General features: G+C 46.3%; 1 protein-coding gene across 20 annotated transcripts in view; it reads left to right on the top strand.

Annotated features, from left to right (window-relative positions):
• Rg (A kinase anchor protein rugose) overlaps positions 1-13,564 on the top strand; it is a 359,505-nt gene that overhangs the window by 333,806 nt on the left and 12,135 nt on the right. For all 20 annotated transcript variants that reach the window (XM_076809081.1, XM_076809073.1, XM_076809083.1 and 17 more), the window contains 5 exons: positions 3,096-3,213; positions 5,620-5,722; positions 9,029-9,144; positions 13,167-13,279; positions 13,356-13,496. In XM_076809081.1, the coding sequence (XP_076665196.1) occupies positions 3,096-3,213; positions 5,620-5,722; positions 9,029-9,144; positions 13,167-13,279; positions 13,356-13,496 (591 nt within the window). The remainder of the gene's footprint in view (positions 1-3,095; positions 3,214-5,619; positions 5,723-9,028; positions 9,145-13,166; positions 13,280-13,355; positions 13,497-13,564) is intronic.

Raw genomic sequence — 13,564 nt, 5'->3', positions numbered from 1 at the left:
CGCACCACTTGACACTCCACCAGAGGAGGAGCCGGAGCTCTTTTTAACCGCGCGCTCCGCCGACCGTCAACGCGACGGTTCATCGAACGTGTAAACATATTAGTCGCGCGAGAGTGCTAGCTCTCCTCCGCTTGTCCCTGGTGACACGACGAAACTGGGGTGCGCGATGTTTTAACGACTCACTTTTGGTCGCGCGAAGAGGCTCCCGTATATATATATACGCTTTTGCTCCACTCACGTGGTCGGAATTAGAATTTCAATGAAGAGTCAATTATTTCGTGTAGAGGCCACTCGTATAGGTACTTTTGGATACTCTTCTTTTTTGAAATTCTCGGTAATAGCATTGCGATAGCCTGCGGTTTTGAAAAAACTGAGTGGTACCGAGTATTGTGGTGCATGTGTCTGGGGATTGATAGCTTCGAGGGCTAACTGACAGGGGAAGATCCCGAATCCGGAAATTCAAAAAACTGATCTGAATTTCTGATCATTTCGTATTTTTCTTATTATTATATGCGTTACACCGCTATTTTTCATGAGCAGAAATACGTACATTTAGAGCATTATGTATTTAATTACAAATTACTAATAGTTAAACATCTTGAAATATCTTTCTTAAATAGTTTTTGAATTGGTTGATTTATTATTAAAGAATTAATCAATTACTCTGCAAATTTTCGTCACAAACAAATTTTTTATACCTTCTTTATGACGAGTTACTTCTTAAATCAGCAGAAATTGGGACATTCACCTTAGGGGGTTTCCTCCTGATTACAACGCAATTTTTGTTTGCTGCTCAAATTCACTCGAACGAGGCGAAATTAACCCCTAAAAATTCGGCTATTTTCCGATTTTGTGTTATAACTCGCGAACTGTAAGAGATAGAAAAGAAGTTTCAAGACAAAAGTTACTTCTTTTAATTAGATCTAACATATGGGAAACAAATTATTTTACAGTTCACGAGTTATAACACACAATCAGAAAATAACTGGTTTTTCAGGGGTCAATTCTACCCCCTTAGAGTGAATTTGGGCAGCAAACAAAAATTGCGTTGTAATCATTAGGAAATCCCCTACGTATTCACAAAGTTTCAGAATTTTTTGAATTTTCGGTTTCGGGATCTTCCCTTGTGAGTACTGTGACCCCTGGCAGAGGACATGTTATGTACGCAATAGGTACGTGTTGTATCTGCATCGCCGTCAGAAGTATCCAAATAATGAATTCGGTATCACGACACGACTCTTATCAGTTTCACACAGTGTTTGCGAAGAGCTTGCGCAGTAGTCCTTAGGGGTTGGCTCCGTGCAGCCACCCCTGTATGCCGCGCCGGCTCCTCTTTCCCAAACTTGCGCGTCGAATCGAGTGGGGCGGCTCAGTTGTTTACAACAATCGATACCCCAAAAATTATTTCGAAATGCACGATCAACAACTCCTTCGTTAAGTTGCCGCGATTTGCGTCCACAGCAGATTCTCACGATAACTCTCCGTGCAACAAACAGACTCCTCTAACGACTTATTAATACAAACAGCACGCGCTGTACTTAATCCTCTCGAATCGACGCGACGTTTATGGTCCCCAGAGGCCCCGGATCCGCTTATGTTCTTGTAATTAGATTTCGACGTGCGTGCACCCCGGCGCGCCACCCTAATGTCGTCTCTTCTATTTACTTGATCTCCTGCCGCTTGCAGGGAACGCACACCAGCGTATTCTCTCTCCGCGTCGCTCGTGGAAACCTATTTATTTGCGTTCGATGGGTTTCGTTGCCCCGCGTTTCGTTCGCGATGGTCTGGGTTCTTCTTATTGTACCGAGTATGAATTATTGAATACCGCGGCATCGATGTTTCGGCGCGTTCAAACAGTCGCGACTATGCACTTGTAGGAGTTTCTTGCGCAGGATCCACAGGTTCCCGCAAGAAAAGAATACATTAACGAGCATCAAACATGAACCGACTATAAAATTGCCTCTGGGGGTTGTATTTCTGTACAATTCTCCTTGAAACCTGACGAACTCTATTCGCGTTCGCCGTTGTACTCCTGTTTTCGTTAAAAACCCGAAACCCCGGGGGGTGTTTCTACCGCCGTGAAACAGTTGGCAACGCTGTTGGTTACACCGACACCCCGAGTAACACCTAGCATCCATTACGAGCATGGACAAGAATCTGGACGGGCGTCGAAGCAACAACAGATACCATCTGATTGGCGTTCTGCCGGATTATATCGAGGATAATTTCATTTGCCGCGCGTAAGGACATCGCGTCGGCGGCGGCGGCTGCTCATTAAGAGGGAAAAATTGAAAGAGCCTACCAGCCGCAGGGCGGTAAATTGGTCTGTTCGGCTCTGTCCTCCTTTTGTCTCGTCCTTTGCCTCTCTCCTCCGACTGCCTCGTCCTTTTTCTGTCCTCCCCCTTTTCGCCTACGAGAGTTGTTCACGACCCGTTCGAGAGCGCAAGCCCGCGAAGTCCTGGGATCGATTCCCGGCTCAGCAGGAGGCTCCTCCTACCATGACGGCCATCTTGCAACCGGCACTGGTCTCACTATATCACATCACACTTCACTGCATCCAGGTTGCATACTTACAGTCAGCCATGCGATCGCACCCTGACTTCTTGCCGCATGGATGTTCGCTGGATGCTCCCCCGATGGAGGTTCCGCCTCGCTTCCGGTTCCTTCGGACCCTTAGGTCGGCCCTGCGCTGCATAGTTGATGGTCGAGTTTCTAGTCGATCGCGTTAAATGGATTCGTCCTTTGTTCTACCCGCCTCGTCATCGGCACTTGACCATTTCTGAATTATCAAGGTTGAAGGCCATCCTCGTTTCTTTTCTGACTTTTAAAGCGAGTAAGGCCTGTTTCGCAACGTGAGATCAAAATCTTTAGAATAATTAATGGAGCCTCCCATTAATTGCCTCGTTCGGGATCTTCGCCGTTTTCGACGTGTCTCGAAGAAAGGTGGGCATTGGAGAACCGTTAGAAGCTGGAACGTCACTAGTGTAACCGTGTAACCATCAACGATGACTCGTCGTAAATTAATCAGTAGCGCGATACCATAGACACGATCCTCCCTGCTTTATTTACGCGGATGATTTTTGTTATTGTTGCAGGTACTCAAGTACTCCGACCACTTGCACGGGAAATGGTACTTCTCGGAGGTCCGAGCGATCTTCTCCCGACGCTATCTGCTCCAGAACCTGGCCATCGAGATCTTCCTGGCGAGCAGGAGTAAGTCGTGCGATTCGTTTCGTTCGTTTTCAAAAGGATCCACCGAAAGGGCGGCGGGGGCCCTCTGCTCGAAACGGCGCGCATTCCGTTTCTTGCTCGGTCTCCCGTGCCTTTCTGCATTATTTCACACGACGCGATCTAATCTGGCAAAACGGAAACGGAATCCCGAGCGCGCCGCGAGGTGTTCACCCCCGCCTGCTTTTTACGCAATAAATATCTGCCCCGCGTTACGGCATCCCCTTTTTTCGCCGCCGAGCCGCCATTCGGCTCTAGCTACACCTGCTGGCTTCCTCTCCTCTCCCGTCATCCGTTGGACACGCACGAAATCTCGTTGCTCCTGCTTACGAAACTGTGAACCGCTAACGGGAACGTTCCGTCTAAATTGCTTTGTCCAGGGAACCGTCTCTACAGGAGATATTCGAGCATTCGGATCATTTCTCAGCCGTAGCTCTGCTCGTTAAAGTCTTGTCGCTCGCTACACGGTAGAGAACGATAACGTAAATAGCGCTTCGTTATCTCGATTTCATTGCGAGGTGTTAAAACACTCCTCGTGGCTCGGTCAAGCATCGGACGCGGCATTTCGCTTGAAATATAGTTGTTCCTTCGAAGAGGATCGCCGGCCGTCCAGCGCGCACACGAAACAAACGTGGGAGAATCACTTATACCTGACCAGGGGACGCAATCCCCGCTGATTATTTCTCCGGGGAGCAGATAAATTTCACGTCACGTCCCTCGATTCTAATCTGATCTCGACTTTCGATGCGCGCTGAAGCGTACCAGGCGGAATGTCATCCCTGCGAGGTGCCTCCTTCGTCGTTCATTAAAAAATTACTGGAAACGAGCGCGCGCCGGCGCGCGGGTCTGTTCGTTAAACGGGACGGATAAAAGCAGCGCGCCGTTGGATCCGTGTCGGGCCGTGATAAATCCCCCAACAATAAAAATACGAACGGGCTACTTTATACCCCGAACTACGCTGTAACTTCCACGGATTTTTACGAGATGGTGCTCCCCTGAATTTCGCTCGGGTGAAAAATCGCGCTGTCCTCTCGTCGCGCTACGATATCCGCCTGGACGATCGTTGTAACGTACCGCGTTCGAGAATGTAGCGCAATCTTAACCGTTAATTGCCAGCTCCACTAAACGGCTAACTTACCTAATTTATGTACGCGCGCGGTGGAATTGAAAGTGATGGAGCGGACACTATAGGATAAAGTCTAGGGAGCTACTTTCAGGGGGTGGTATTAATTATAATTTCAAGGTTCGGGGATAAAAATAGTAAGTGGAAGAGCAATTGCGCCAGCGGTACGAAATTAGACTGCACTGCGAACGGTGCTGTAGTTACATGGAGAGTGTAGAAAAATAGAGAAGGAACAAGACCAGGAAATTCTCTGATTCTCGGCAGTCTCTCTGTGATCCGGCCGTTTGCTTCCCTTCTTCCTTGATTAAGACCGACTCGTATATTCCGGCCCTGTATTGGGAGTTACATAAATTACTCGCAAGTATTTATGGTAACCGTCTCTTCGCACGCTACCCTTTGAACTCTCCGGGGGGAACGGCGCTATTAAAGCCGTGAAATTAAGTCCATCGCGTATCCTCTTTTCATATTTCCGCATTTAATTTCACCGGCCTAAATGCGCTCGAGTCTCCCTCGGTGAATCATTCTCTTCGATTAAGGAGAAGTACGCAAATGGGACGCGATAATTCATAGCGTTTACGTGCATAGACGATGAATACGGTATATCCTGCCCTTCTCGTTTTACTTAAGAAACTTGGATACCTTTCCCGGAACGGTTTCCTCTGATCCCAGTGTTCTTGCGGGATGAATAAAAGCTAAGACTTTCGCATATCTCCTAAATCTCTCCTATACCTGAACACTGCGATGCAGCTTCCTGGTTTAATCTCTTACCAGAGGCTTCAAATTGTTTGCTACCTTAAACAAATTAACCGATTATCAATTCGCGTACCACTCTAAACAAGTATCATTTTACCTCCAACACAAATCTCACCGTACGTTTGCCAACCTACCGAAAGAATCCCTGCCAGAGATGAGCAAAGCTAAACTAAACTAAAAAATTATTTAAATACAATTTGGAATACCGAATAAAAGTTAAAAATAATAATAAAGCTAATTCGGGTTAACGGACGAATGACGAATAATTTTTGTAACTTCTATTCGTTATTCGGAATTTTAGTTATATAATAATTCTGCCCATCTGTAATCCCTCCAAGCTCCTCGAAAGGATTCTGCATGAAGCAGACACATCCACTGTATCAGGACCGTCCAAAGCGGCGATGCGAGTAAGAAGTTCGTCCTTCCCTGCCATCCCTCCGAATGATTGACACACGATCCGTCGTCGGAAATTGGGTTCGCTTATAATCCGCACTTTAACGCCTTTTTGCCCGCAGCCTCGATCCTGTTCGCGTTCCCGGACCAGGCGACGGTGAAAAAGGTGATCAAGGCGCTACCGCGGGTCGGCGTTGGCATCAAATACGGGATACCGCAGACTAGGTAAGGACTCAACTGCCCGGCGAAACCCTTTTACCAACATCTGGATCTAGGGATCTCGGGGGCCTCGAGGCTCACCCTGGAACACGCTCCTCGCATTCCGCTCTTTCTTTGTCCCCTTGCCGTAGGATTCCGCCTGCGATCAGGGACGGATCTGGGGCTCTTCTTGCTCGAACGGAGCATCGAGATCGGATGATAAAGGGCGCGGATAGATATTGAAAAGTTTCGGCGGCAGAAGAGACTCTCTCGGTGTATTAACATGTTAGGAATCCACCGTGTCGATGGTCTCATCGTTTTTAGTGACGAATGAGGCGGGCAGCTGGAACGGTCCAGAAATTTGTTCGCATAAATCAGACGTAAACTAATTGAATCATTGTGTCGCCTTTATTTTCTCACGTGCATCGTCTTCGTTATCTGTCACTTCGCGTGCACGAGGGTATTCGCATCGCTTTTTATCTGAATTTTTATAAAGTCTATGGACAAGACAGAGTATTGTAGGCAATTTTAACGAATCGCGACACGATTTCTGTGTTCAAGAAATATATCGAAGTGTAGAGAGAAAGGAGGTAATGTCGAGCGTTGAAATCATCCGAGAGGATCCGCGTCTTTGCGTCGCGATCGCGTCCCAGAGGAAGAGGAGTGGGATCCTTTCTCGATACCAATACTCCCGCAGCTCGGCGAGGACAGGCGGCGAGAACACAGAGGTTCGCGTATCCGCGCTTCGATCCATCCATTTAAACCGCTCCTCCGGAGGAGAGAGCCGGCGGGAAGGATACTCCGGCCATAAATATACGGAGGCCAACTCCGACGTCTGATCCGGGGGAGATTCCTGGCCAACAAAAATAATCCGCCGGCATATAAAACGTGCATTCGCGTCGTGACGCTCCGTACCACGCTTGAATCACGAGGAAAATAAAATGTACGTATCGGAAACTAGGCGGTGGTTGAACATTCAGATAAGTTTAAAAATTGCACTATGTTTAAGGGGTTGTATCTAGTCAGGCGGCCGTAAAGAGGCGAATATTTGTGAATTATTTTCGAAGAAGCGAAAGCGTATATTTTTACAAAACTTTTTGCGCGTTAAAGAGCAACGTTTAAAGAACATTTGGTAATTTTTTCGTGGAAAAATATTTACGTTTATAATAAAGTAACAACCGACAATCAAGAAGCATTTTTAAAAATTTGATTTTACGCTGAGCACTGACATTCCGAACCAGATTATCTAACATTAAAAAACAAAAAAGATTTCGTTAGTATATTAATGTATCCTCAGGTTGGCGGAGAGAATTTTCCGATATATTAATTGAAAACAAAATGGCGGCTATTTAAAATTGAAATCCTGATTTTTTCGTGCAACAACACGCGAAAGAAATTAGGACTTCAACTTTGAATAGCCGCCATTTTGTTTTAAATTAATATTTCGGAAATTCCCTCCGTTAATCGGAAGCTACATTAATATATTAACGAAATCTTTTTGGTTTTTTGATTTTAGATAATCTGGTTCCGAATGTCCGTGCTCACCGCAAAAGCAAATTTTTAAAAATGCTTCTTGGATGTCGGTTGTTACTTTATTATAAACGTAAATATTTTTCTACGAAAAAATTACCAAATGTTCTTTAAATGCTGCTCTTTTAAGCGCAAAAAGTTCTGTAAGAATATATGCTTCCGCTTTTTCAAAAAAAATTCACAAACATTCGCCTCTTTTCGGCCGCCTGACTAGGTATAACCCCTTAAGAGAAGCAGGTTTCAAAAATCCACACTGCACGTTCTTATGAATATAGGCAGGATCATCGTATTTTCGATCGTATCGTGATTTCTTTCATACTCAGCACCATTTTCCTCACCTTTGAAGTGCGCAAAAATTATCGCGAGGCGCACGCAACCACGGAATTTATTTATCCGGTTTCATTTGTATGCTTGCTTCCTTTAATGTCGTCTACTGCGCACGCCCATTAAAGTCCCCGGTATAAATCCTAAATCAGCTGATGCCGGTGTGCGTAAAACCGTTTGGTGAACTTTACGGCGCGAATATAAAGCACCGAACCCGCGTCCTGATGTAACAGCTTTCGTCGATTGAGAGCGACTGTCACCTTAATGGCGCACGGACGACGATACGGATCTCTGAAGGCACTCGTTTTGCCTGGCAATTACCTTTCGTAATTAAACTGGCGTGTACAGTTTAATGCACTGAACGCCACGTCACCCAAAAGGAGGCGAAGGAAATTTATATGCCTGTGTAGTTCGCATATCGGTTAAAGGTGGCTGGCATCAGAAAGATGGTTGGGACACGTCAGTTCCGATGTTAATTTTTATTATCGCTCACCTGTTTAGACTTTTCTTCGTTCGCTACTGGATCTCAAAAGTCTGTCCATAGAAAGCGGGTATCTATAGGGTCATTCCAAGCGAAGTCGGACACTTTTCGGAGGAAAGACAGGGCTTTATCCTCCTATTTTTCCAAATTTTTAAAAAGGTGCCTTCAACTATAAAATTGATTTTGTTTAGAACAATTACTAAATAAATGGTCAAACATTCGTTTTTATTAAGTGAAATAATTTTTATTAGGTACTCTTATATCTGCACTGTAAGCACCCAAAAGGTCATTTTTATCAGTTTATTAGTTCAACAGTTATAACTTTTGGACAAATAGTAAACACTATATTTCAAAGGGCTGTAACATCCACAATTGTTGACATTTCGAAAAATCCTTCGAGATATGTTTATATACCCCTAAACACTACAACATATCCGAGTTGCACCAAAATCCGAAATGTTGACCCTATACCATCGATGAACTGTTGACAGGACAGATTGGTTGAGCAGGTATTAATATACCCATCGCATGTTCGCGTAATGTGCATCCTGCAAGTAATAAATAGGTAAAGTTATTACACCGGTCTTCGGTCTCTTTGCACGGTGCATTGGTGCTTCAACGCGTAACTGTACCCTCGATAATTCTTTCCTCTTCTGGACAGGTTGTGCCGGACGCAAGTATTTGCAACCGTTATCAGTAATAGGTATTAGTGTCATAAATTGGCTTCACTATGCATATAAAGTTCCACGACCAAGGAGGAATCAGGTTGTTGGATAAAATCCTTTCGATTTTGGATAGGAAACACTCTGCGGTTACTTCTTCCAAATCTTCCATTATAAAACAATACATACTCGGCGTTCTAGATTACTAGATATTCTGTAAATTGTAATTACAAAATTGTCAAGATTCTATGCAGGTCATCGAGGCTCCTATAAAGAGCATCCACCGTCCGTCAGTCTCCCTGACGGTGGATACTGAAGAATGCACTGTGCTTGCAGGAGAGCATCAATGATGTCGCCCCGGCAGCTAATGAGGAGCTCCAACATGACGCAAAAGTGGCAGCGAAGAGAGATATCGAACTTCGAGTATCTGATGTTCTTGAACACGATTGCTGGTAAGACCTATTCCTCTACGCTCTACGCAAAGACCATCGCGATAACCTCCCCGTCGTTCGCTGTCACTGTTCAACCGCAACATTTACTTCAATCCGTTGCGCGTTGCCTCGCGTATCTGTGAACGGTTCCCTCCGCCGCGATCGCAACAGCAACCGTAATAAAAGGGGGCTGTTCAGCGTCTAAAAAAATCATATCGGCTTACCGATTGCGGAAGGAAAATGCGACGTCTGCGGACGGCCCTCGATCGTCGCTCGATTTCGCCACGGTACCAAGGGAGTCGGACGAAGGGAAGCCAGGGAGAATTGCAAGGCAGAGGAGGATAGACTGTCTACGGGCGCACACGGGCGGATGGAATCTGTCGCGGCGTATTAGGGATGTTCTCAATCAGCTCCGTGTTCCGTTGGCCACCCCATACGAGTAATCCCTAGCTCGTGGGCCCTGGTAATCCTCTCCCGAGGGACCTGGCGTTCCCCGTTTTCCCCCATCGGACGGAGCCGCGCCTTTGTTTCTCCTACGGTTTAATATCGGCCTCCCTTTTGTGCTGCGCGTCGCGAGCTAAATTCACGAAATTCGAGAAGCCCCTTACCTTTTTTACCGACCCGCGAGAGCATCAAGGGTTGCAGGGGTATGCGTTGTACCGCGTACGCTCGTAATTACCCTTCACGGAGGGGCGTGTTCGTGGCGGGTGCCTGGCATATCGCAAGCGAATGCTCAGAGCGAAGACGAGAATGGTCCTGGACGGATGCTAATAGTCGATCGTAAAGAAGGTCGATCGCGAGACACTCGCGGATCTGGTGAGCGGAGAATGTATGCCTGCCCACGCGCGCTTAATGACGAGGATCAGCAGGGACGCGTAATTATTTGCGTATCGGCGAGGACGCCGCACGATGCCAGAGGGTGGCCGTGTATTTACGAGCGTTATATATTAATTGCGCAAATAAATAGTGGTTTCAAGGGGAGCAAGGCGGCGGGGAAGGGGTCGGGCGTGGGCCGCTGCAGAGCGCAATTGGGCAAGGCCCCGGCGGGAGAACACGTTGCGAAAACGAACCGGTCCCGCTGGCAGGCTCCCGCCATGCGATCCACGTTCTTTATTTTTCTCGGTCGCATCGGTTTATTAAAAATTAATGACAGTGGAGTCGATGTAAATATGATGGGCTGCGTGTCGCGATGCGAGCCGGTTCGCGTGGGTGTACCGTTCGTGCACCGCGCTTCGTCGACCTTCTCCTACTTAAGTAGGTAGGTGAGAAAGGTACACCTGAATTCAATTATTCCTCCTTACATTTTTCTTAATATCCTTCACGTTATCCACTGAACTAATTGAGGAGTCCTTGTAAAAAGCACTGTAAGCGCTAAAGATCAAGTTCTACGCTATATTAGGGGAGACCGGGGCTAGATGTTACAGGGGCAAGTTGTCACAAAGCAGTTTAAATTTTTTTCGCTTGGACTATCACTTCGACGATGAAGTGGCTGATGTGTTTCAACCATACACAGCTCTGTATGTTGTTTGTTTGTAGTCGATTCACGCATTGTCACTTTATTACAGTTTTTTGTGTTTTCGATACTAATAGTAACTTTTCTCTTTCTACTTAAATCTTTTCTACCGAACAGACAGATAAATGTATGTAAATTAATATTACCACGTTTGAATCAGTGCTCATTTAGCTACAGAGTCGTACTAAGAACATAAGAGTACACCAAACTGGTATGAACTTACAGTTTTTTATACACAATGGTGTCAACCGGGGCAAGTGGTTGCACAAGACAAAGGGCATGTTGTTACATACGAAAAGGGGCATGTTGTTACAGAGGGAAAGGGGCATGTTGTTACATTGTATTTAGTAATTAATTTATTAATTTAACCCTTTAGTTACTCCTGAACTTCCAGGGGAAAAAAGACCACAATTGTACGAAGAAAGAAGATCAGATCAGAAATTTTAACAAACACGCCCGTAAGAGAATCCATACGACAGGAACATCTGTTAAATGAAAAAACGAAAAGTAAAAAATCAAAACCTAAAAATAGCGGTCATCAGTAGAGGAAAGAACGTACTTTAAGTGAGAGTCATTGACAGTATTGAATACGGAATGCAAACAAAATAAAAAATAAAAAACTGAAAAATGTAACAACTACCCCGGTCTCCCCTAGTATTATTACTGGCACGTGGAACATTTTCCTATAAATTCTTTTTTTTAATTTCGGCGCTTACAGTGTTTCCCAGAAGGACTCTTCGATTGCAAGTTAGGAACCATAGGAAATGCTTTCGTCAGCTATTTTTTGGACGCGTCGCTATCTTTGCCAAGTGTGCGCAGTCCGAGACACCAATCGTGAGAGACTGGCAGAAGTTCCGAGGCTGTAACCATTTCGCAGGACTTCCTGCCGATTTTTCTCCCCGGAGGCCGACGTCTCTCTAAATCTCGCCGAGTGGCGAGTTAAAAACGAGCCTCTCGTCGCGGCCAGCACTTATTATAACGTTGTTCCCCGTGGAACGGGTGGTCGGGCCTCGAGTAGGTAAGAAGCGCCGGCAAGCAGCGACTGCGAAGGGTGGCTGCGAGGGCGGAGACGAAAGGGAGAGCGTGTGTCGCGGGCATTCCGGTGTCGGGGAGCGTTCTGAGAGCGCTCACTCACCGCGACGCTACCATTAATAATCACTTTGATGCATAACGCGGCCTTACTATTATTTACGTCCGACCGTCGGTCGTGCAGCGTCACGATTTACGACGCATTGTAGAAACGACGGGTCTTGTGCGCCGCGACTTCGCCGCCGAGAGCCCTTCCCCCCTTTCCTTCTCGCCCTTCCTTTTTCATTCCCGTTCACGGGCGAATCGAGTATCCGGTGAATTTCGCGGAGACAGGACCCGACGAAATTTTGCGGCTTCGCGATTATTCTCGTCCGTTGGACTGACCCGCTGTCGCGATAGTGGCTCGAGGGAACTGTATACTGTGCGTGAGAAACTAAAAAGAACCCTTTCGCTGCCTTTTATTTCTCATAAGGATCGATGGATCGTATGCAGCAGGTACGTCAGTGGCGCAGACGGGATTTAATCTCGGGGAGAGCCGAGTTGAAGGGATAAAAGTATTTTTAATGCAAACTCAATTAAATTCATTAGGTGATTATAAGAATTTATTTCGAGAATAAAATCGAGGTTTGTTTTCGTTTCGCAAAGCTCTTGAATTACTTCAGAGGTGGTTACATTAATCTTCTTCTTGCTCTTTCTTTGGAAGGGTGCCAGGGTACGTATTACAGTAGGACGGTTTTATTGCAATATGTATGTAAATACGTACAGTGAAAAGAGAAAGAATACCCGCGCAGCGTAATGAAGAGGATACCTACCCTTCTCGCCCGTTGATGAATCCGGGAAGCGAGTAGTACGAATTAAATGGGCACGTGAACGATCCGACGCGCGCTCTGGCTGACAAACTTGCTGACGGGTTTTAATTAGCGCCAGGGGGGGGGAGGAGATTAGACGAAGTGAGGCTTGCAGTCGCCGCTGCCGTCGCTAATGCATCTCGGAATGGGATTCCAAGATGGGTGGGGTGTGGGTGGAGGAGTGAGACCTCCAGAAGTGACAATTTCAGGAACGATTAGCCGTCACGGTCTGAGTTATGCGCTTACTAAACGGAGAACACCTCCGCTCCCCACGAGCCTGAACCGTGGCGCGCATTTCGTAAAAATAGAATTAGAAGGCGGTCCTCCGTGCACCCGCTTTTCATCGTCCCTCAGAGCGTGGCGGCGAGAGGGTGCCAGGGGAAGAAAAGTGACCGCGGCTGAGCTCGACAAAAAATTAGGCCGGTGATTATACGCATTAAAAGGAAGCCGCTGATGGCTCGTTTATTTCTGGACCCCGTGCACGAGCGATCCCGTTTAGGAAACGGGGTGGTACACGCGACTAGATCATCCATGACACGCAGACACCTCGTAAACATGGATAATGACATTTCAATTCATCCTTGCACTTTAATATTAGATTTCGCATCCGTGTAGGTAATAATAATTTTAGAAAAATTTATTCTGTGTTTCAGGTCGAACATACAACGATTTGAACCAATACCCAGTGTTCCCGTGGGTGTTGACCAACTACGAGACGAAGGAGCTCGATCTCAGTTTACCCAGCAACTATCGTGACTTGTCGAAGGTAAATCAATGCCAGTTAAACGTGAATCTGGTACTTTTTGTGACAGTTAATCGAATGCTTTCCTGTCCCTTGGCAGCCGATCGGAGCGTTGAATCCGAGCAGGAGGGCTTACTTCGAGGAACGCTTTCAGGGCTGGGAGCACGACAGCATACCGCCCTTCCATTATGGCACTCATTACAGTACGGCTGCTTTTGTTTTCAACTGGATGATACGCGTGGTAAGCTCAGTGTCAGATACTTTTAACTCTGCAAGATCTGTTCACTAATTCTGCCCCTGAATTCATCA

The sequence above is a fragment of the Andrena cerasifolii genome, chromosome 3, assembly GCF_050908995.1.
Source record: "Andrena cerasifolii isolate SP2316 chromosome 3, iyAndCera1_principal, whole genome shotgun sequence".
In the NCBI taxonomy this organism is placed as follows: domain Eukaryota; kingdom Metazoa; phylum Arthropoda; class Insecta; order Hymenoptera; family Andrenidae; genus Andrena; species Andrena cerasifolii.
This window is presented reverse-complemented; position numbering and strand designations above follow the sequence as displayed.